At 34.2% G+C, this 22,233-nt stretch overlaps 1 protein-coding gene across 1 annotated transcript in view; it reads right to left on the bottom strand.

Moving 5' to 3' along the window:
- PPP2R5A (protein phosphatase 2 regulatory subunit B'alpha) overlaps positions 1 to 22,233 on the bottom strand; it is a 64,525-nt gene that overhangs the window by 29,319 nt on the left and 12,973 nt on the right. The window contains exons 2-3 of the mRNA XM_044267139.1: positions 3,356 to 3,552; positions 564 to 665 (exon numbers count right to left, since the gene is read on the bottom strand). Coding sequence (XP_044123074.1) covers positions 564 to 665; positions 3,356 to 3,552 — 299 coding nt within the window. The remainder of the gene's footprint in view (positions 1 to 563; positions 666 to 3,355; positions 3,553 to 22,233) is intronic.

The raw sequence follows: 22,233 nt of genomic DNA, 5'->3' as shown, positions 1-22,233 counted from the left end.
AACATCCATCAAATGATTGAATGGATAAACAAAATGTGGTATATTCAGAAAATGAAATGTAATTCATCCATTAAAAGGAATGAGGGATGGACACATGCAACATTGTTGAACCTTGAAAATATTATGTTAAATAAAAGAACCCAGACACAAAAGGCCACATACTATAGGATTTTACTTACATTAAATATTCATAACAGGCACATCCATAGTGAAAGAAAGTAGATTAGTAGTTGTCAAGGACTGCGGGGTTAGGGGAATGGAAAGTGACTGCTAATGTGAAGGGGGTTTCCACTTGGGGTGATGAAAAAATTCTAGAACTAGAAATGGTGATGGTTATACAGCATTGTGAATGTACTTAATGCCACTGAATAGTACACTTTAAAATGGTTTAAATGGTAAAAGTGTACTTTATCACAATAAAAAAAGTAAAAACATTTTGGGGAAAAAATGGTAAGAACACATACTAAAAGTCAAGTATTTTAAATAGATCTAAAAGAGAACCACCATGATTTCAGCAGAACATCATAAATGCAAAAACTGTCAATATATAATATGTTTCATACTTGTATGTGAGGCCAAGAGGCCTCAAGTGTGGGTTCATCCTCTTCTGGATCAAAATCTGGATTATCACTTGGAGGAAGAGTACGAAAGATGTTAGCACTGATCTGTGAAGAAAAAGAAATTCAGGTTTATATTCTTCATTGTATAATTAAACAATGTAAATGAAATATTTTAAAGATAACTTTAAGAGTTGTGACTATAAGCCTAGTTCAAAACCTAGAAACCTCATCAAGACATGAAGAAGGGAGGCATTTTTTTCTCTATCCCATAACTAGGACACTTCTTCAGATGTCAACCTACTAAAGATTTAAAGATTTCCTCTGGATCCCTCCTTCCTTAAATTACAAGTTGTTCTTTCCAAGTTTTGCTTAACAGGGGGAAAAAAAAAAAAAAGGAAGGGAGAGGATTATGGAGGAAAAAGCATAAAATTCCTAACTCTACCTTCCTCTAACTTGATCCTTTTCAGCTTTCTGCAATTCCCTCCATATTCTAATCCAGCCATTTACTTACCTTACAATCTAAAAGTTTGATAAAAGATCTCTATTCCTATACACACCACACTAAGGAGAGGGATGGGAGGGCAGAATACTTTCACTGCTATTACAGACATAGTTTATAATACCCCACTGGGGATTTAATTTAACATAGTTCATCTACTCTTTTTTTTTTTTCTTAAGGCTTATCCTTCTGAAGTCAGGATGTGAGATTCTTCATTTCAGATTCAATGAAATACAATATTTACAATTTCATCATTCACACGGTCTCAGCACCAACATAAACTTCACATCTTCACAGCAAAGGTTAGACTGTGGTGCCAACTCAAAATTCTTTGAAGAATGATGAACAGACTGAGAGACCACTTGGTTTAGTAAACATTTAAGGCCATACTATTAAGGAGGTAAACGGTTTAGGGAATAAAGGATGAGAAAAGAGCTGTTTGGTGGTGCAAGCAAATTTCCAACTATTCTTATGAAGTACATAAGTCAATTAGTACAACCATAAGACTTAGAAAGTAATAACCTAGAATTTGATCTCCTAGAACTCAACATGAAGGCAGAACCGAGAGTTTGATGGATAGGAATTTCACAAAGATGGCAGAAAGTCATAGATAAAACTTGAAAAGGAGATATATCCCATAAAAGGGCATAATTTGCCTTTGAGAGCATACTTATTATTGGTAGAATAAAATAAAGGTAAAGAAAAAAAAATAACCTTGCAGCCACCAACAAAAGTAACTGTATGTAACAAATATACCTAAGAGCTTTACAGGGCTAACAGGGTGAGTTGACTTCACACTTACCTAGAAATTAAGTACCCAAAAGTTAAAAAAAAAAAAAGATAAAACATATACATCTTTTTTCTTGGGGATAGAAATTAAATCCCAAAATTTATTATTATATAGTAAATTACAGAATAATTTGAGTCAAATATGAGCATTTTCAATAATCAAATATTTAAGTCATTTTAATATCCAAGTCAATAACTTCAAGTAATCTCTACACCAAACATGGGGCTTGAACTCACAACTCCAGAATCAAGAGTTGCATGCACTACCAACTGAGCCAGCCAGGCGCCCCTTCAAGTCAGTACTTTTAAAGAGATAAAAGTAAAAGTACCTTTTTCCTATATTTTCAAAATTCATGAACATAAACCATTTGAAATCAGTAAAATGGAAATACTGTTTCCCCCTGAACATATTTTAATGATAAACACAAAACAAAAACCAAGTTTATCAGTATTCAATATTTCCATTTTCAAACTGTCACTTTTCACTGTCTGTGAGAGTTTCAGAAGCCAATTTTATTTTGATAAATGTTCTCTGTACAGCTGATCTTTTAAAAATTCTTTAAGGCTTTTATTTTCAATTAAAAAAAACCCCAGTATTTTCTAGTTCAGGAAGATGAAAGAAAACTCAACTAGTATAATAGGGCCAAATTTAACTACATTTTGTTCTTCCCCCAGAACATATATTAGTCAAGGGGAAGGAAATGAAGACAAGTACAAATTATACTTGCAATAACCTTCTATACTCGGGTAACAGTTAAGCTTCAATTATGTACTCAGTGACTCTCTAATTACTCCAGCTAAATTTTTTGTATTTTGTTACTATGTACCAAAATACAAACATCACATCCTAAAAAATTTCTACCATTTGATGGAGAATAAGGTTGAATTATTAATAAATAACATCCTAAACAACCTTACTTTAATGAAGTTAGCAGTAATTTATTTTTCAGAGATTTCATACTTATTTATGTTATTTAACTTTTTAAAGGTCCTGAGTTTTTATTGAAATTCAAGTGTTACAGACATTATAAGTATATTAAAATATTCTAAATTGAGTTTTTATTGAAATTCAAGTGTTACAGACATTATAAGTATATTAAAATATTCTAAATATAATTTTTTAGATCTGACTCCTTTACCCAACATCTGGAATGTAGAGAATTCCATAGTTTTTCATTGTTCTTCTCTTTCCACTTTAGACATTCTCCCTTAGTGACAATTCAGCCCTATATATTAATTATCTATCAGTCTGTGTAATCTTAAACCTACATCTTTCTCCTAAGCCCTGGATCTGCACTATACAATACGGCAGCCACCAGCCACTGTGGCTACTGAATTTTCAAACTATTATAAGCAATGATAGCATCTTTGGGATGAATGGATAATCTTTCAAATGGACTATTTTAAAAACATTTTGAGTACCCTGATTATTGCACATTTATTAAAAATCAGTCTCAGTAATTCATAATTACACCTTAGATCTTACTTGAATTTATATAATTCTTACCATTTTTACTATATCAGAATATGCTGATTCAACAATTACACCACGATTAGTTGAAACATACTCAACCAGCTCATTCAGTGTTGCTCTTTTAATTTCTTTGCTCTTCAAGTCTGAAACAGAGTCCATGAAATCAAACAGTACACAACACTGCTGCAACTTCTGACAGAAAAGCTCTTGTTGTTCATTGGAAGTAGCATCTATAAATAAAAATAAAGAAAAACTTAGAAATAACCTACTCAGAAACTACCTTTAATATGTTTATTAATTTACTAGAAGCTGTTCATACACATAAAGCTTCTCTCAAAAATCTAGTGGGGAAAATAAAAATCTACTGAAAAATTCATCCATCTAATCTCATCATTCATGCCAGAAACCAGAAAACATAATGGACTTTTACTCCTTTCTCACTACCCATAATCAACAATTAAATGTTACTGATTCTGTTTAACAGATCTCACTCTATCCTTTTCTTGTCATTCCCACTGCCATTTTAATGCCCTTCATCATCATCTAGCATACAAAAGTGATACCCTAACTGCTCCTCTTGCCTGTTTCCATAACTACTACAACTCCTGATTTAGCTTCTAAACAATCATAAAAGCTACAATCTTGCTAAAAGAAGAAATCAATCTGGTCACACTCAATAATGATCCTCCAAAAATTACAAATTGAAGCTCAAACTCCTCAGGATTGTATACAAAATTCAGCTGTCTACTGTCAACAATCATCTCTTAACACTTTCCAGCATGTACCCTCACTTTGGTTAAACCATATTCCCTGCAACTTGTGAATATTTTACAGTTTCTTCTGCCTGGAATGACCTTTCCCCCACATTCCTACCCTGGGAACTCTATCCTTTTATTACATTTCAGCAGAAACATATTCCCCTCAGAAACTCTGTCTAAGACACTAAGGCTAATTGGTTAATCCACTTTTATCTAAGTGTATCTTAGGTGTGTATCTCTACTATAACATTTATTGTGCTACATTATGTGGCAATTATTGTTTTACAAGTATAACACTCCTAAACTATGAGGCCTCTACAGACAAGAAACAAGTGTGATCTTTATATCTATCTCTGGGTCTCTCTCTCCCTCCCCACCACCTCACATCTAGCACAGTGTCTGGCACATAATAGACATTCAGTAAATGTTTATTGCTTTACCCTCTACTTATTACAAAAATATAGGCACACTATATTGATTTGATTCTAACAAATATATTAAATCCTTTTGTTTCCAACATCTGAAAAATAACAACTTCAATTTTGAACTTTCACGTCTGTAAACAAGGACCTTCAATTAGCTCAATTATTTGAATTTATTGACAATTGAAATTAATTTTTTTTTGTAAGATTTTATTTATTTATTTGACAGAGAGAAATCACAAGTAGATGGAGAGGCAGGCAGAGAGAGAGAAGCAGGCTTCCCGCTGAGCAGAGAGCCCGATGCGGGCCTCGATCCCAGGACCCTGAGATCATGACCCGAGCCGAAGGCAGCGGCCCAACCCACTGAGCCACCCAGGCGCAAATTAAATTTTAAGAAGTCATGTAGATGTCTACTACACTGATACTTAGTTTGAAGAAGCATAAGATGAATACCTCTGCTTTTTGTAAGCTTCCCAATTATGCTAAACTTATTAGATTGGGTATGGGTTATAACTAGAGAAGGGATGATTATTTGAGCTATAAGAATCCTTCTCAACTCATACTGTACAGAAAATCCCCACAAGTTTTCTCAGTTAGTAATACCTTTTTCTGTTTATAAAGATTTCTATATCCTCATTATTTAATCTTGTATCTTTATTATAACATATATTAGATTTTCATACATAATTAAATTCCATTATAGTGATGGAGAATATAGAGGAAATAAGTGCCATATCTTTACAAACTAACTCAGTTCTAACAGTTTTAAAACATTTTTAAGCTATTTTTTCTTTATGCTAAAAGCAATACAAACTCATACAAGAGTCTGTTTTAGACCTAATTCTCTTCTTCCTCCTGCTACCCACTCAACATGAAATCACTGCTTTTCTTATTCTCCAAAGGCCATGCATTTGCTCTCTTTTTCCTACCTGAAATACCTTACCAGATTTCCTCCCCTTTGTTTCCAAATTCTACTAATCCTCTAAGAATAAGAAATCTCACATTCTCCACAAAATTTCCCTTAAGTAAGTCAGGATACAATCAGTATACAATAAGTCAGGATACAGTAAGTAAGGATACAGTGATCCCTCCCTTCTCTGAACATCTACAGAGAGTACTCACAGTCTCAAACATACTGCTGAGTATGCATTATCTTCAAGCTTGTATTTAACAAATATTTCTTTTTTTTACACACCAAAAGATTTCACGTTCCTCAAAGGCAAGGATCATTCACTGAACAAGGTTCCTTTTTATTTCTTTTACATCTAGTGTAAGGTATATAAAGAGTCAACAAATATACATTTGATGCTTGAAAAAACTCTTAAATTTGAGGAATAAACATTATGCACTAAAAAACAGGCATAGAATAAGTTCCACTTGGTGCTGGATATCGAAAGTGGCAGGGATAGTAAATTATTACATCATATCCATGCTTAAGAATGTATAACAACGACCATTTTTATCAATGACGATTTTTAAAACCATTTTTATTGATGGTAGATTTAAATGGATTAATGAGATAATGATCATGAAACTGAGTGCATATAATTCAAAACAGAATACAAATGGAAGGCATTCTTCTTTTATAGCACAGGCCAGAAGCCTCTAATATGTCAGAAGACATAAAATGATTTCTAGGATTGGTAAATGGAAGATTCAGGAATATGTTTCATACAAAGAAAAAAAAGTTTCATTTTCTGGGCACCTAACTCTGAGAGTCTTCTCCAGAAAGAAATTCATGTTTTTCATAGCTTCTCTATTCAGTAATTCATTTCTGAACCTAAAGATTTAATTTATTTTTTCTCCTCCAGAACTTTATTTTAGCATTACCTAATGCTCAGATGGGACAAGACACACCTGTCTTCCCAAACATTAAAAATATTTAGAAATCTGTTAACATTGCAACTCCTTTGTCTCTGAGTGAAAATAGACCTTTCTTTTCTTTTCTTTTTCTTTTAATTTTATTTATTTGAGAGAGAGAGAGAGACAGAGGTAGCAAAAGCGGGGAGGAGAAGGAGAAGCAGGCTCCCAGCTCAGTAGGGAGCATGACTCTGGACTCAATCCCAGGATCCTGGGACCAGGATCTGAGCTGAAGGCAGATACTTAACCAACTGAGGCACCCAGGTGCCCCTAAAATAGACATTTCCAATCCTCAATTATTTTTAGGTATTAAAGAATAGAAAAATCTTTTTCTACCTAAGTACACGTTCTTACTAAGCAGTTTGTTGTGCTACATAATAAAATATAAAACCACTGCTAACATTAGTGTGTCCTTCATGCCAAACACGCCAAACACAAAAATAAGTATTTCGTATGTGCTAATTTAACTTTCAAAACAATCCTTAGTTCTGAAAGCTAGAGATAATTTCCTGTCTTCAAGAGATTAGAAACTACTAGGTTCATGACATCCAACATTTTTATATAGGTCAAAAACATTTCTATAATGGTTATCCTAGGAAGAAAAGACAATTATGGTTTTCATCAAGAAGTTATGAAATATTTTGCACTTGTAGATGTTATTATGTCCCAACTCTTAGGTACCTTTCTGAAACACAATTTATTCTGAATTTTCTCATAAGAAAAAAAAGAAAAGCAAAAAGTACATTTCAATAGTTTGAAAAAAGATCAGACAATATTCTGGCTATATTTCATAAATATGAATAACAACTTGTGAGAAAAAGAAGGCATAATAATTCTCTTCGTTAAATATAGAAAGGACTGACAAAATCTACATTGGCCACTTCATACTTCACCATTATAAGAATACTTGCAAATGAAGTCTGTTAATCTCAATGATATTTCAGTTTGGCCATGTCTAATATTTGGGCAGTAATGCCACATATTGTTCTGACTTGGTCGTTTTTAGTGGGCTAATGTTAATTATCCGTTTGCCATTTTCTTTTCTTTTCTTTCTTTTTTTTTTTTTTAAAGATTTTATTTATTTATTTAACAGAGAGAGATCACAAGCAGGCAGTGAAGCAGGCTCCCTCCTGAGCAGAGAGCCTGATGCAGGGCTTGATCCCAGGACCCTAAGATCATGACCTGAACCAAAGGCAGAGGCTTAACCGACTGAGCCACCCAGGTGTCCCCCCCCCCCCCCGCCAATTTGCCATTTTCAATGTGGATACTGTCCGTTCCAGTTCCTATGGTGAAAGCTTCTTTGCCAGGGATTCTCTATCGGAAATATCCACTGGTGTTTTCTACCAGAAGTTCACTTAGTGGTTTAAAAATAAAATCACCCATGGAAACATGTAAGTTCACAAGAAAAAATAAGAACACCTATAGTACCTCATCATACAGCAAGTGGAATGGTGGATACACACAGTGTAATTGTTTTGCATCATCCCCTGAGTATAACACAGTATTTGCTTAGTCACCTTAAAATTAATAACCAGAAGAGACCCCAAATTTTTGCTGGAGCAGTTTAAATCAGGTCTTCTTGAAATGATGACGTGTATCTAAATCAAATGGATTGTTAATTTCTTCTAAAATGTATAAATAAATCAGGAACAAATAAAGGATGAGTATTTAAAATCCTAGTGACTGCCATTTAAATGAAGAGAAAAACCCAGTCCTGTCATAAACCTAGAAGTATATTTTGACCTCCCTAAGTATTTACTTGAGAGTAATTTAGACCGGCAATTTTTACCAGTAATTATTATCACAGTGTATCATATTCAACAATTTTAAACACCTTAAGTCTTTAAAATTCCTCAAGGAAATTTGATTACAACTTAAAAATATTATGATCTGAAATACCAATTTACATTATCTCTTCAACAACATCAGAACTAAGAATTTATTAAAGTGCTCTTCTAGAAAACATTACTAAATCCCCAACATGGGAACAATGGAAAATACAAGAAAAACTGCACAAAGAATTATCTAAAAAACAGATGTGCAGCCTTGCTTTGCAAAATACATAATTGGTTTAAACTTGAAGGTGAGTTTTTCAAATGTATCTTAACTGTCTTCTATTTTTTCAAGACTAAAATTTGATACCACTAAAAAATTCTCACTACTGTAGAAATCCCTGCATTGTCTTAGTTAGGCAGGAGAACCAAGACAATGTTAGGAAAGTGAGACATTTCATCTTTGAAGATTAACACAACCTTTTAAACTCACAAAAGCCCTGGGGCGCCTGGGTGGTGCAGCTGGTTGAGCACCCAAATCTTGGTTTCAGCTCGGGTCATGATCTCAGAGTTGTCAGACCCTGTGCGGGGAGTTGACTTGAGATGCATTCCCTCTCTCTGCCCCTCCAGCCTGTACATGCTCCCTCACACTTGCTCTCTAAAATATACAAATCTTAAAACAAACAAAACCCCACAGAAACCTCACAAAAGTCCTATTAGGTTTCCCTAATTATCTCTAATTTGTTTTTCATTACACAGTGTGAATATGTATCTGGCTCACATTTTAAGGAACTGCTCTATAGAACTGTTTCTCAAGGTGGGAATTGTAATCCACTGGTGGGTAGTAAGTCATTTTAGTGGGTCATAACCAGAATTTTAAAATATATATAAAATATCAACATGTTGCGGGGCTCCTGGGTGGCTCAGTTGGTTAAATATTTGACTCTTGGTTTCGGCTCAGATCAGGATCTCATGGGTCCCTGAGATCAAGCACCCCACCCCCACCCCCAGGCTCCTGTGCAGGGGCAATATGCTTGAAGATTCTGTCTCACTGCCTCTCCCTCCACTCCCACATATGTACTCTTCTCTCTCTTTCTCAAATAAGTCTTTAACAAAATTAATGTGTTGCATCTATATGAGTACAATGTGTTTATGAAATGCATTTATTATAGTTTGCAGGCAAAAAGTCTGACAGCCACTGCTTTACAATAAGCACCATTAGAGCCCACACCATGTATGTCCAATATCACAATACAAATCTGTAACAAAAATGGGATTCAAATTACTTAGAATGCAAGAACAAGTATAAGACTATAGTCTTTGAAATATCAACTGTTTCTCTAATAGCTGTATTCTAAATCCTTACCCACTTAGAGAGTCACAATGCTTATTAGAAATGACAAATTTATCTCTTCCCCTTCACTCTAAATAAAACTAAACAGAAAGAATATAGGTGTGTGTGTATGTGTAACACTAAAATAACAAAGAGAATGTTCACTAATATTAATAGAAAGTAAAGGATCACAGGAATTAAAGGAAGACCTTGAAACATGAAAGAAAGCTAAATAAACAGGAAAAAAAAAAAAGGACCCAAAAGGGTTAATTTAGCATATCCCTTCGAAATTTCAGATGTCCAGGAATAAAGACTAAAAGCTTTCAGATTAAAAAAAAAAAAAACCTCACAAAAGAACCAGAGGCAGATATCCATTAGATTTCTTATCAGCAAGAGTGATGCCAGAAGATAATGGGGCTATACATTTGAATTTAAATGCCAGTCTAGAATTTTGTAACTAGCCAACTATCAAATAAAATGTAATGATTCAAAAAGGGCATTTTCAGACATGCAAATACTTGGAAAAATTAGCACCCTCACAACCTTTCTTCAGAAATTACCTGAGGACATGATGCAGCAATAAAGGAAAAAGAGAAAGAAACAAGATCCAGAAATAGGGAAATCAATCCAGAAAACCAGTAAAGTCCTACAGAGCAACTGAGCTATTTAGAACAGGAGGAAAGAAGCTCCATGGCTTCCTGATGCCAACAGGAGGACCAATCAATAGAATATCTTATTATATGGAAGAAAATCTTGAGAGTACGTCAAAAGCACAAGAAAAAGAAACACAATTAGAAACTCCAGAAAATACTAAAAAGACTATATAAGGAAATGTAAATATATTATGTGGTTGTGAAGCCTAAACAGTCACACGACATAAGCCATGCTCACTGACTTCTGACTTTTATCATCACAATTTACAGAAAACTTAATTGTGGTGTAGAAAATGCTACCAACTTTAAAAATGTAATGTAAAGATAACGAAAGTTGAAGGTGAAAAGAGAGGAGGAGAAACTGAGAGGCACCACCCTTCCAAGTTCATTTCCCATTATTCCCCCTTTTATATCCCATGTTCCATTTATGCTAACATTTGGAAATTTCCTGTTTTATATGCACAGCTTAGAATGCACTCTCTATTTTTTAACCTCTTCAGAAGCAAACACAAGACAGCACCCACCTAAACACTAACCAAGGAGAAAAAAACATTAGCCAAGAGATTTCAAGTCTACCAAAATCATTGATGGTCTTTAAACATGACTATATCCCCTATGAGAGAAATAGGATATATTAGCCTAATACCATTATTTGTAAAACTTCCTTGGTTCTAATTTCATACTTAGCAAGTGTACTAGTTTTAAATTTTGTCCACAATTATCTGACACTCTTCCCTTCAAAACATTTAATTTAATCTTTTATGAATGTGGGCTGGACTTGGTGACTTGCCTCTAGGGAACAAACTCAGTACTGCATTAGTGAAGCTATCCAACTTTCAACTCTAGGTCATAAAAGTGAGGCTATGTGACTTTCAAGATTGGTTCTTCCTCAAAAGAACCAGGGTCACATGAGGCCTTAAGGTTCATAGGATAAACTGTTTCAGAAAAATAATACTTACATAGTTGAGTATATAGTCTGGTTGAGTATACTAATTCATCTGATATTAGCAAATTTTGTGAAAAATTTTTTGAAGATTTAGAATCTTTATGAAAATGTGGTAAGGAAGTTTTACACTATACTCTTCGGTGTCAGTTTATGAAACTTATTTAGGAAGACTGGACCACTAAATAATGTCTAAGTCCATTCCTCTGTCTTATACACTCTAATACATGGTTTCTTTTTATCATACACAGTACAAGTATAAATTAACCAAGTTCATGACATAGTAATAAATGCCAGTTTATTAATTTAGGATGAAAAATCATTCCTCAGTGTACTTTATTAGAATATTCCAGTTATGTATTCCTTAGGCAGGCCTAAAGAAGCAGCCAAATCATAATCAGAATGATATTTGGTGTTTTAATTTTCTAATGCTTAGTAACACATTATCCCAAATTTAGTGGCTTAAAACAATAGTTATTATCACAGTTTCTTTGGGTCAGAAATTCAGAGAACACACAGAAAGAACAACTTATCTCTGCTCCATGATGTCTTAAAGCCTCAGCTAGAGGCTTTAAGAAAAGCTAAGAGGTGGAATCCTGTGATGGCTAAATCATTCATGTCTGATAGTTAATTCAGGCTTTTGACTGAAAGTCCAACTGGGGCTAGTGCTAGAACCCCCACATGTGGCCTCTCCATATGCCCTGAGCTTTCTCAAATATGGTGACTGAGTTCCAGGGTAAGTAATTTGAGAGGTCTAACAAAAAGACAAGAAAGACTCTTATGAAAAAAGTTACAAAACTTTTATGAAATATATAAAAGATATAAATAACAGAGATATACCATTATTCATGAAAGAGAAAACTCAGTATCTTCTCCAATGAATATATAGGGAATGAAATTTGGATTGCAACATGATGCAATTAATCAAGAGGGTGTTTTGTTGGAACTTGAAGAGTTGCTCTTAAAATTCTTCAGGAAAGATGAAAAGCCAAGATGATTTTTAAGATGAAGAAGAGAAGACTAATCTTACTATATATACTAATTAAAACTACGTGCTTTGGGACAGGAATAGACAAAAAGACCATTAGAAAAGAAAAAAATAAGGTAACTTGCGACATCCTAGTGTGCATATACAGAAGGTTAATACATAATAGAGTTGCATTTTAAAAGATGTAGTCAATTTTCATTCAAAAAGTTATGCTAGGACCACTGATAATTCATAAGGAAAAAAAATTAGATCCCTCCCTCACACCATTTATAAAAATTAATTCCAACCAGAGAACTAAAAGACCAAATGTGAATAGGAAAACTATAAAATATTTCATTTTATAATCAACTCTGTACTGGCATCCAGAATGCACAAAAGAACATCTATAAATCAATAAGAAAAAAGACAAGTCTATAGAAAAGGAGACATGAAACATAAATGACCAATAAATATGAAAATACATTCAACCACACTGGAAAGCAGAAAAATATAAGTATATAAAAACCATATATACAAATTTATGTATGAAATGCCATACTATCACATTATACCTATTGCGGAAGAATGACAGAAAGTGTGGGGAACATTTATGCTTCCACCAGACAAGTATTCCCCCTGTAAACTATTAAAAACGACAAAATATGTGAAATAACTACTCTCAGATGCTTGAAAACAGGCAATATGGGACTGTGATCCCTGAGAGAAGGAAAACAGAGAAGGCCTGCAATCATACCAGCTCTCTGTTAGCACTTTCCAGACTGTACCATAAGGAGAAGCCTCATAATGCAAGCAGCCTTACTGAGCCAGAAGTGGAGATCAGGGTTAATGAGGTGGCTGTAATTTAAACATTAAAGTATTAGAGAGAAAGGAATTAATAGAGAAGGAATTTCTATTTTTCTATTTAAGTTAAGTGATGATAAAACTGCTTATACAGCAAGTCTTTTAAAAAAATTTTTTGAGAGTGAGTGAGGACACACGCACATGCATTGATGGGGGGAGGGACAGAGTCAGAAAAATCCCAAGTAGACTTCATGCTGTCTGTGAGTCTGGGGCTCGATCTCAGAACCCCAAGATCATGACCTGAACCAAAACAAAGAGTCAGAAGCTTAACTGACTGAGCCATCCAGCACCCAGAAAGTCATTTTTTAATATAAAATCAACCTTAGATTCTGGCATGAATCCTTTGTAATCATGATGTATTATCCTATTTATATGTGGCTAAATTCAATTTATCAGTATTCTGTATAACATTTTTATATCTAAGTTTATAAGGGATATTGGTTTTTTACTTCGTTTTCTTAAAATATCCTTGATAGGGTTTTTAATAATTTAATTAAATAGGTATAGGAATTGCCCAGATTTTTGTTCTTTTTGTGTCAGTTTCAGAAAGCTATTTATTTCAAGGGGTTTTCCTAATTCCTTTTTCAAATTTATTGGCATGATTATATACTTGAAAGCTATAAATACCTAGGTAAGAGTAAGGTACTAATTATTACTACAAAACAAGCTAAAATTTTAACCACAGGAAGTACAACTTCTAGCAAGACAAGGTAAAAAGCTCCACCAGAACTGCTGCCCAGGGAAACAGATGAAAATTATTATTATTATTTAAGATTTTATTTTTTTATTTGACAGAGATCACAAGTAGGCCAAGAGGCAGGCAGAGAGAGGAAGGGAAGAAGGCTCCCTGCGGAGCGGAGAGCCCTATGCGGGGCTCGAGCCCAGGTCCCTGGGATCATGACCTGAGTGGAAGGCAGAGGCTTTAACCCACTGAGCCACCCAGGCACCCCAGATGAAAATTATTTTTAACACAAACTTTGAAAGCCTCTGGAAATGGTCCTAAGACAAACGGCAAATGAGGAAACATCTAAGAATACTTATGAAAATCTGTTAAGAATAATAAGAATGTGTGTTTTTGAACAAAGCTACCTGCCTCTCTCCTCCCAGCTTAGCTAAGCAGAAACTCCACTCCACTAGCCAAGAACACAAGGATCCCTCTACCATTAGCTCCCTGTCAGCTAGCTTTCTTCAAGTAAGGAACATCATTTTGGCATTTCTCACCCTGCCCACAGCGATCTATTTCTGAGACTAAGCTCTGGGTCAGTGGAGTTAAGAGGGACTCCCTTCTTTTGCCCAGCTCATGGGACAGAGGCTCTACTTGGTACAGCACCACTGAGAATACTGGGGCTGCCATTACCTTAGTTCTGATCTATAAAGGTGGTGGTTCCATGATGGAAGAGGTAAGCCAAAAGATCCAAAAAGATCTCAAGCTATCGCTGCCTTTCCATCTCCTGCTCAGCTCCTGAAGCAGGGTGTCACCCAGGGAGAAACTTGCCATTATCCCTATCATCACCCAACTCTGGAGCCTTAACTCAGAAATTTTGCCTGGGGAAGCAAGCCATAAAACAGCTATTAAGTCTCTTCCCAAAGGAACTGACTTTTCTTTTTTAACAGAGCACAGAGAAGTTCAAAGTTTAAGGTGCTCTCAAAAAAAAGTGGGAGTTGTGGTGAAAGGCAATTGGAAAATGTGTAGATTCAATGAGGAAACAGGTTTTAACCAACTAGTTTGCAGGAGACTACCAGGGAAAGAAACAGCTTAGAGAAGCCCTCCTGGTGTCAGAACAAATATCAAACACTGACCTCGGGAACTATTCCTTCAAAGGAGCCTGAATTTGACTGGATTAGTCAGAAAAAATCAGAACAACAGTTTATGCCCCAGAGCATTGTTGAAAACAATTAAACAAAGTGGAAGTCACTGGAATTTAAAGTTGGGGGTGTAGTTAGGAAAACATAAAGAGAGCCCTGTCCAAAGCATCTGTCATTTCAGAGTGCCTACTGGCATGCCTAAAGCTGCACCTCTCTGAAGAACATTAAACCAGTCACTAAACAAACAAATAACACCACCTCTGAGGGGTAGGACCAGTACCCAGTACTGTGTTGCTATAATACATTAAAATACATTATCTGGGCGCCTGGGTGGCTCAGTGGGTTAAGCCGCTGCCTTCGGCTCAGGTCATGATCTCAGGGTCCTGAGATCGAGGCCCGCATCGGGCTCTCTGCTCAGCAGGGAGCCTGCTTCCTCCACTCTCTCTGCCTGCCTCTCTGCCTACTTGTGATCTCTCTCTGTCAAATAAATAAATAAAACCTTTAAAAAAAAAATTATCTAAGGGCGCCTGGGTGGCTCAGTGGGTTAAGCCTCTGCCTTTGGCTCAGGTCATGATCTCAGGGTCCTGGGATGGAGTCCCGCATTGGGCTCTCTGCTCGGCAGGGAGCCTGCTTCCTTCTCTCTCTCTCTCTGCCTGCCTCTCTGCCTACTTGTGATCTCTGTCAAATAAATAAAATCTTTTAAAAAATAAAATAAAATACATTATCTAAAATGTTCAGTTTACAACAAAAAAGATTATAAGATACACAAAAAACAGGAAACTATGTCCCATATACAAAGGAAAAAAAAAGGAGGCAACAGAAACTGTCTGTGAGAGCAACTAATAGAAAATGACTTCAAAGTGGCCATTATATATATTCAAAGAACTAAAGGTAACCATAACTAATGAAGTAAAGAAGATGTGATAATGTCACATCAAATAGAGGATATAGATAAAGAGACTGAATTAACAACAACAACAACAACAAACCAGAGAGAAACATGAAAATTCTGCATTAAAAAGTACTATAACAAAATGAGAACTCTCCAGGACTCAACAGTAGATGTGAAATGTCAGAAGAAAAAATTAGGGAAGTTTGAAGATAAACTAAAAGAGATTATGAAATCTGATTAGAGTAAAAAAGGTGAAGAAAAATGAACAGAACTTCAGAGATTTGTGTGACACCATATAGCATACCACATGCACGTAGGAGGAGTACCAAAGGACAAGGAGAAAAAAAAGAGAAGAAATAATGACTGAAAACTTCCCAAATTTACTGAGTAACACTAATCTACATACCCAGAAAGCTCAACGAACTCTAACAAAGAAAAATTCAAGGAGATTCCCAGCTACACCATAATAAAAGTGCTGAAAGTCAAAAGACAAGGAGAAAATCTTGAAAGCAGGAAAAGAAAAACAACTAATTACTTACAAGAGCTAAGATTAACAGCTGACTTCTCTGCAGAAATAGCAGAAGCTAGAAAACAAACTAACATACTCAAACTGCTCAAAACAAACCAAAAAACCCTCAAAATAAAACAAAAAAACTTGTCACCAAAAATCCTATATCCATCAAAGCTATCATTCAAAATTTAAGGTGAAATAAAGACATTCCCAAATAAACAAAAACTGAGAGGCTACAAAGTCTACCTTACAAGAAACACTAAAAGAATTCCATCAGGCTGAAAGCAAGTGACCACCAAAAGTAATTCAAATCCACACACAAAAAACAGCTCCACTAAAGTTAATTATGTAATTATAAAAGGCAGTATTAATGCATATATTTTCTTTTTTCTCTTAAAGGATTAAAAAAAACCCCTACTATATAAAGTAATATATACATACATGTACAGATACACATATATATACAGATATATTTATATATATATTTACAGATAGATATGGATAATGGATATATTATACATATACTTACAGATATATATATACACATTATATGTATGCATAAATATAAATATAAAATGATGTTAGATCATTACCATATAGAAACGTAATACATTTGCCAATAACAGCACAAAGGAGGTGGGTGGGAGCAAACCTGTACTGGGTTAAAGAAATAACTACTGATGGGGCACCTGGGTGGCTCAGTGGGTTAAGCCTCTGCCTTCGGCTCAGGTCATGATCCCAGGGTCCTGGGATCGAGCCCCACGTCGGGCTCTCTGCTCCGCGGGGAGCCTGCTTCCTCCTCTCTCTCTCTCTCTGCCTACCTCTCTGCCTACTTGTGATTTCTCTCTCTGTGTCAAATAAATAATAAGAAAAAAAAAAAGAAATAACTACTGATGGTAAAGTAATAACTACAACAATGTACTATTGGGTATAGAACACTAATAAATATAACTAAATAACAATATGCCTTAAAAAGGGGGAAAAGGAAATAAAGGAATATAAAAGCAATGTTTATCTCACCAGCACTAAGCTAATATAAATCTGAAGTTGATTCTATTAGTACGTATAGGATAAGCCCAAAAACAACCACAAAAAATAAACTCAAAAAGATGTAGTTAAAAAAAAATCATTAAACAAACTTAAATGCTGCTTTGAAAAATATTCACCTAATAATAAAGCAGAAAAGGAAAAACACAGCCCAAAGACATGAGAAATAGAAAAAGGAAAGTAAAATGGCAGACATAAATCCCACTATATCAACAAATAACATTAAATATAAATGGGTTAAACAATCCAATCAAAAGGACTGAATTTAAAGAAACCTAACTATATGCTCCAAAATATAAGCCATAGATTCAAAGACACAAATAGACTGAAAGTAAAATGATGGGAAGTGATATATCATGCAAACGAACACAAGTCTAGAGTGGTATACCTCTATCAGATAAACAGATTTTAAAACAACAAAAAATTTATTAGAGATAATCATTTTATGATAAAAGGGTTAGTTCATGAATAAGATGTGACAATTAAAAAAATATGTGCACCAAGAGTTCCAAAATATATGAAGCAAAAACAAAAGTGAAGAAAGAAATGGATACTTCAACAATAACAGTTGGAGACTTCAATATCTCATTTTTAATAATGGATAGAACTAGACAGAAGATCAACGGAATATAAGATTTAACACTATAAATCAACTAGAACTAACACAATTCTATAGAACACCATAGAATTTATATTTACTATAGAATACTCCACCCAACATTAGCAGAATATATATTCTCAAGCGCACATGAAGTCTCCAGGACAGACCATATGCTAGGTCATAAAATCAACCTCAAAAAATTTAAAAACATAAATACTACAAAGTGTGTCCTCTGACCATGGTAGAATGAAATTATAAATCAGTAACAGAAAACAAAGTGGGAAACTCACAAATATGTAGAAATTAAACCACAGACACTCCTAAATAATGTATCAAAGAACGTATCAAAGGAAAATCAGGAAATACTTTGGGACAAATGAAAATGAAGACACAATATACCAAAACAAATGGGATGTAGCTAAAGCGGATTAGAAGGGAATTTGTAGCTGTAAATACCTACAGAAGAACAAATAAAAACGTCAAATAAATAACCTAACTTTTGCATTTTCAAATGATCTAGAATAGCCAAAACAATCTTGAAAAAGAAGAACAAAGAAGACTCATACTTCGCCATTTCAAAATGTACTACAAAGCAACAGTAATCAAAACAGTGTTGTCCTGATGAAACAAGAGAATATTGATCAGTGGGACAGAATTGGGAGCCCAGAAATAAAACCATATGCCAACTGATTTCAACAAGGGCATCAAGACCATTTAATGGAGAAAGCACAGGCTTTTAAACAAATGTGCTAGGACATCTGAATAGTTACATGCAAAAGAATATAATTGAACTGTTACATCATATCCCATACAAAAATGAACTCAAAATGAACTAAAAATGGAAGGGCTAACCTAAGTAATTCTTAGAAGAAAAAATAAAAGTAAACCTTAATCTCAGATTTGGAGAAGATTCTTAGATATGAAAACAAAAGCATGAGGAACAAGAAAAAAAAATTTGGACTTTTTATCAAAACTAAAAACGTTCACATGAGGAAAAAAAAACAACTAAAAACATGCACTTCAAAGAATACCATTAAGAAAATGAAAAGACAAAGGGACTTGTATTAAAATATATTAAAAATTATTACAACTTGAAAAAAGACAATTCGATTTAAAATGGACAAAGGATCTGAAGTGCCATTTCTACAAGGAAGATACACCAAAGACCAAAAAGCACATTAAAAGATGCTTGACATCGTTAGTCATTAGAGAAATGCAAATCATAACCACAAAAAGATCATACTTCATATTCATTAAGATAACTGTAATAAAAAAGTCAGAATAACAAGTGTTGCAGGGGTAGGCAGAGATCATAAACTGGTTAGAAATGTAAATGTTGTGGCTATGGTGGAAAACTGTGGCAGTTCTCAAGCAATTAAACACAGAATTGCAGGGTACCTGGGTGGCTCAGTTGGTTAAGTATCTGCCTTCAGCTCAGAGATCATGATCCTAGGGTTCTGGCAACAAGTCCTGCATCCTCGCTCAGTGGGGACTCTGCTTCTCCCTCTGTCCTCTATCCCCTCCTCTATCCCTCCTACTTGCTCATGGCATTCTCTCGCTCAAATAAATAAAATCTTAAACAAACAAACAAACAAACGAACAAAGAATGACATATGACCCAGCAATTCTACTCCTAGGTATGTACTCAAGAGAAATTAAAACATATGCCCACATAAAAACTTGTACACAAGGGCGCCCGGGTGGCTCAGTGGGTTAAAGCCTCTGCCTTCGGCTCAGGTCATGATCCCAGGGTCCTGGGATCGAGCCCCATGTTGGGCTCTCTGCTCTGCAGGGAGCCTGCTTCCTCCTCTCTCTCTCTTTCAGCCTGCCTCTCTGCCTACTTGTGATCTCTGTCTGTCAAATAAATAAATAAAATATTTTTTTAAAAACTTGTACACAAATGTTTATAGTAACATTATTCATAATATCAAAAGTTGGAAACTCAAATGTCCATCAACTGATGAATAAACAAATAAAATGTGGTGCTAAAGCCATACAATGGATCACTTAGTCATAACAGGAATGAAGTACTGAAACATCTACCAACGAACAAATCCTGAAAATATTATGCTAGGTGAAAAGAAGCCAGTGGTATAAAAAACTTACAAAAGACTATATATGATTCCATTCATATAAAATGTCCAGAACAGAGAACTCTATAGAAACAGAAAGTAGATTAATGATTGCTTAGGGAAGGCGATGGATGAGATGAGGAGTAATACTTAAATGGTATGGCATTTCTTTTTGAGATTATGAAAATGTTCTAAAATTGACTATAGTGATGGTTGTACATATCTGTACATATACTAAAAGCCACTGAATTGTACACTTTAAATGGGTGAATCATATGGTATACGAATTATATCTCAATAAAGCTTTTAACAAATTTTAGTTCAGTCCTGGTCTCTAAAACACTTCCATATCAAATATGCAAAACATTAAAAGTTTAAAGCATTAAAAGCAAGTAAAAGTTTAAAGATCAGTTATGATTTAAAGGTCAAATGCCACTAACCCAATAATTATAAAAACTTCATTCTACCACAAATGTATACACAACACATGCCTAGGATACCTGTTTTGTCTTTATGCCATCTATACTAATTTCTATGGAACATATAAATGAAAACACAAAAACCACCACATAAAAGGAAAAAGAATAATATTTTATCAATAGGGCTACATAGGGTTGGTTTTAAGAACAGTTCACTGAATAAAAAAGAATAAATTCCATAAAGTAAGATAATTTGAAGTTTTCCCTTGTAATATAGTTTTGCTGGTATAGTCTCAAATTCATGGTACCAGAAAATCTATTCATTTCTCTTAAGACCTCAAATACCCTATAGAAAAAGAATGAAATTTTAATACATTCATTATCATAAAACCTTTCTTTTCTTGCCCGTTTTCATAAAAGTCAATGTGATAAACTAAACTTACGGATAACCAAATTATTTCAAAATGTTCATTGTTAAAACTCTATTTTAGATCTAAGAATAAATAAAGATCAAGTATAATTTGTAACAGAAATAAATTTTATAGGTATAATTTTCCTTAAAGGAAAAACGTGTCATATTTCCAATTACTGGTACTCACATTTTTGAAATCTAAAGTAGGATCTCATATAGGATTCATGCTACAAATTATAGAACAAGCACTGTATCATAGCAACCCAGCAATACCACTACAGTGACACGCTGAGGATGCAATCCAAGATTCTAATTTAAGAAACTGGCACAGAATATAGGACATGTAGCTTTTTTTGGCAATACTCCTAGAACATTAATAACTAAGACTCTAAAATCAGCTTTTATTTGAAACTTTAGAGGATCAAACTATTATAAAGGAACAATAGAAACATTTATTAACAAGTGATTCACAGCAATGCAAAGAGAACTTTGTTAAGGATTTATGATTTCATGAAAATTGAAAAATGGTTGGAAAAGAACTGTGGAGGGATAACCTTTTAGGAAATCTGAATACATGCATCCTACCAATCTGATAGTGAATCCTAATATACAAATATTGTTTTAAGAAAACTGCTAAAATACTATCCAAACTTTAAAGAATATTTCTATGCTTTATTCCATCACTATTCAAATGTGAATACATCCACAACTATTATATTTTAAAAGGATAAGGCACTGTTTTTTAATCTCAAAAAAATTAACTTTGTTATCCTTTGTCTTTGAAAACAACTTCTGATAAAGTAGAAAAGAACAAGAAATGAAGATGAGCTAATGGGGCTTATTATATGAATTCCTTGTATTGTAGAAACTTGGACTTTTGGAAGGAGAATACAGAAAAACAGGCTCTTGAGAGAGTACAGGCATATTAACTCATTTCACTGCACTTCGCAGATACTGAATTTTTTTTTTTTTTTTTTTTTACAAATTGAAGCTTTGTGGCAACGCTGCACTGAGTAAGTCTACCGGCACCATTTTTCTGACAGCATTTGCTCACTTCATGTGTCTATGTCATATTTCAGTAATTCTTGGAATATTTCAAACTTTTTCATTATTTTATTTGTTACGGTGACCTACAATCAGTGACTACGACTTTCTGAAGGCTGATGACTAGCATTTTTAAGCAATAAGTATTTTTAAATTAAGGTAAGTACTTTTTTTGTGACATAATGCTACTGCACACTTTAAAGACTATAGTACAGCGTTAATATAACTTTTTTATGCACTGGGAAATAAAAAGTTCATTTGACTCACTTTATTGTGATATTTGCTTGATTGTGGGGGTGGTCTGGAACCAAGCAGGCAATATCTTTCAGATATGCCTATAAAAGGAATATCTGTGTCATCTGTTTAATTCAATTTGTTTTTTGGTTTCTGTTTTTTTTTCCTATGTGATAAATTATGAAACATTGTTTTTTTGCTTTTTTGTTTTTTGCTTAATTCAATTTGAATATAAAGCCTGTTATTCATTAAATTAAACAGGCTTTTAGAAGCATTTTGTTTCTCATTTGGAATTTTTGGGGAA

Source organism: Neovison vison, chromosome 10, assembly GCF_020171115.1.
Source record: "Neovison vison isolate M4711 chromosome 10, ASM_NN_V1, whole genome shotgun sequence".
NCBI lineage: Eukaryota > Metazoa > Chordata > Mammalia > Carnivora > Mustelidae > Neogale > Neogale vison.
The sequence above is the reverse complement of the archived record's forward strand: the minus strand, read 5'-3'. Positions and strand labels throughout refer to the sequence as shown.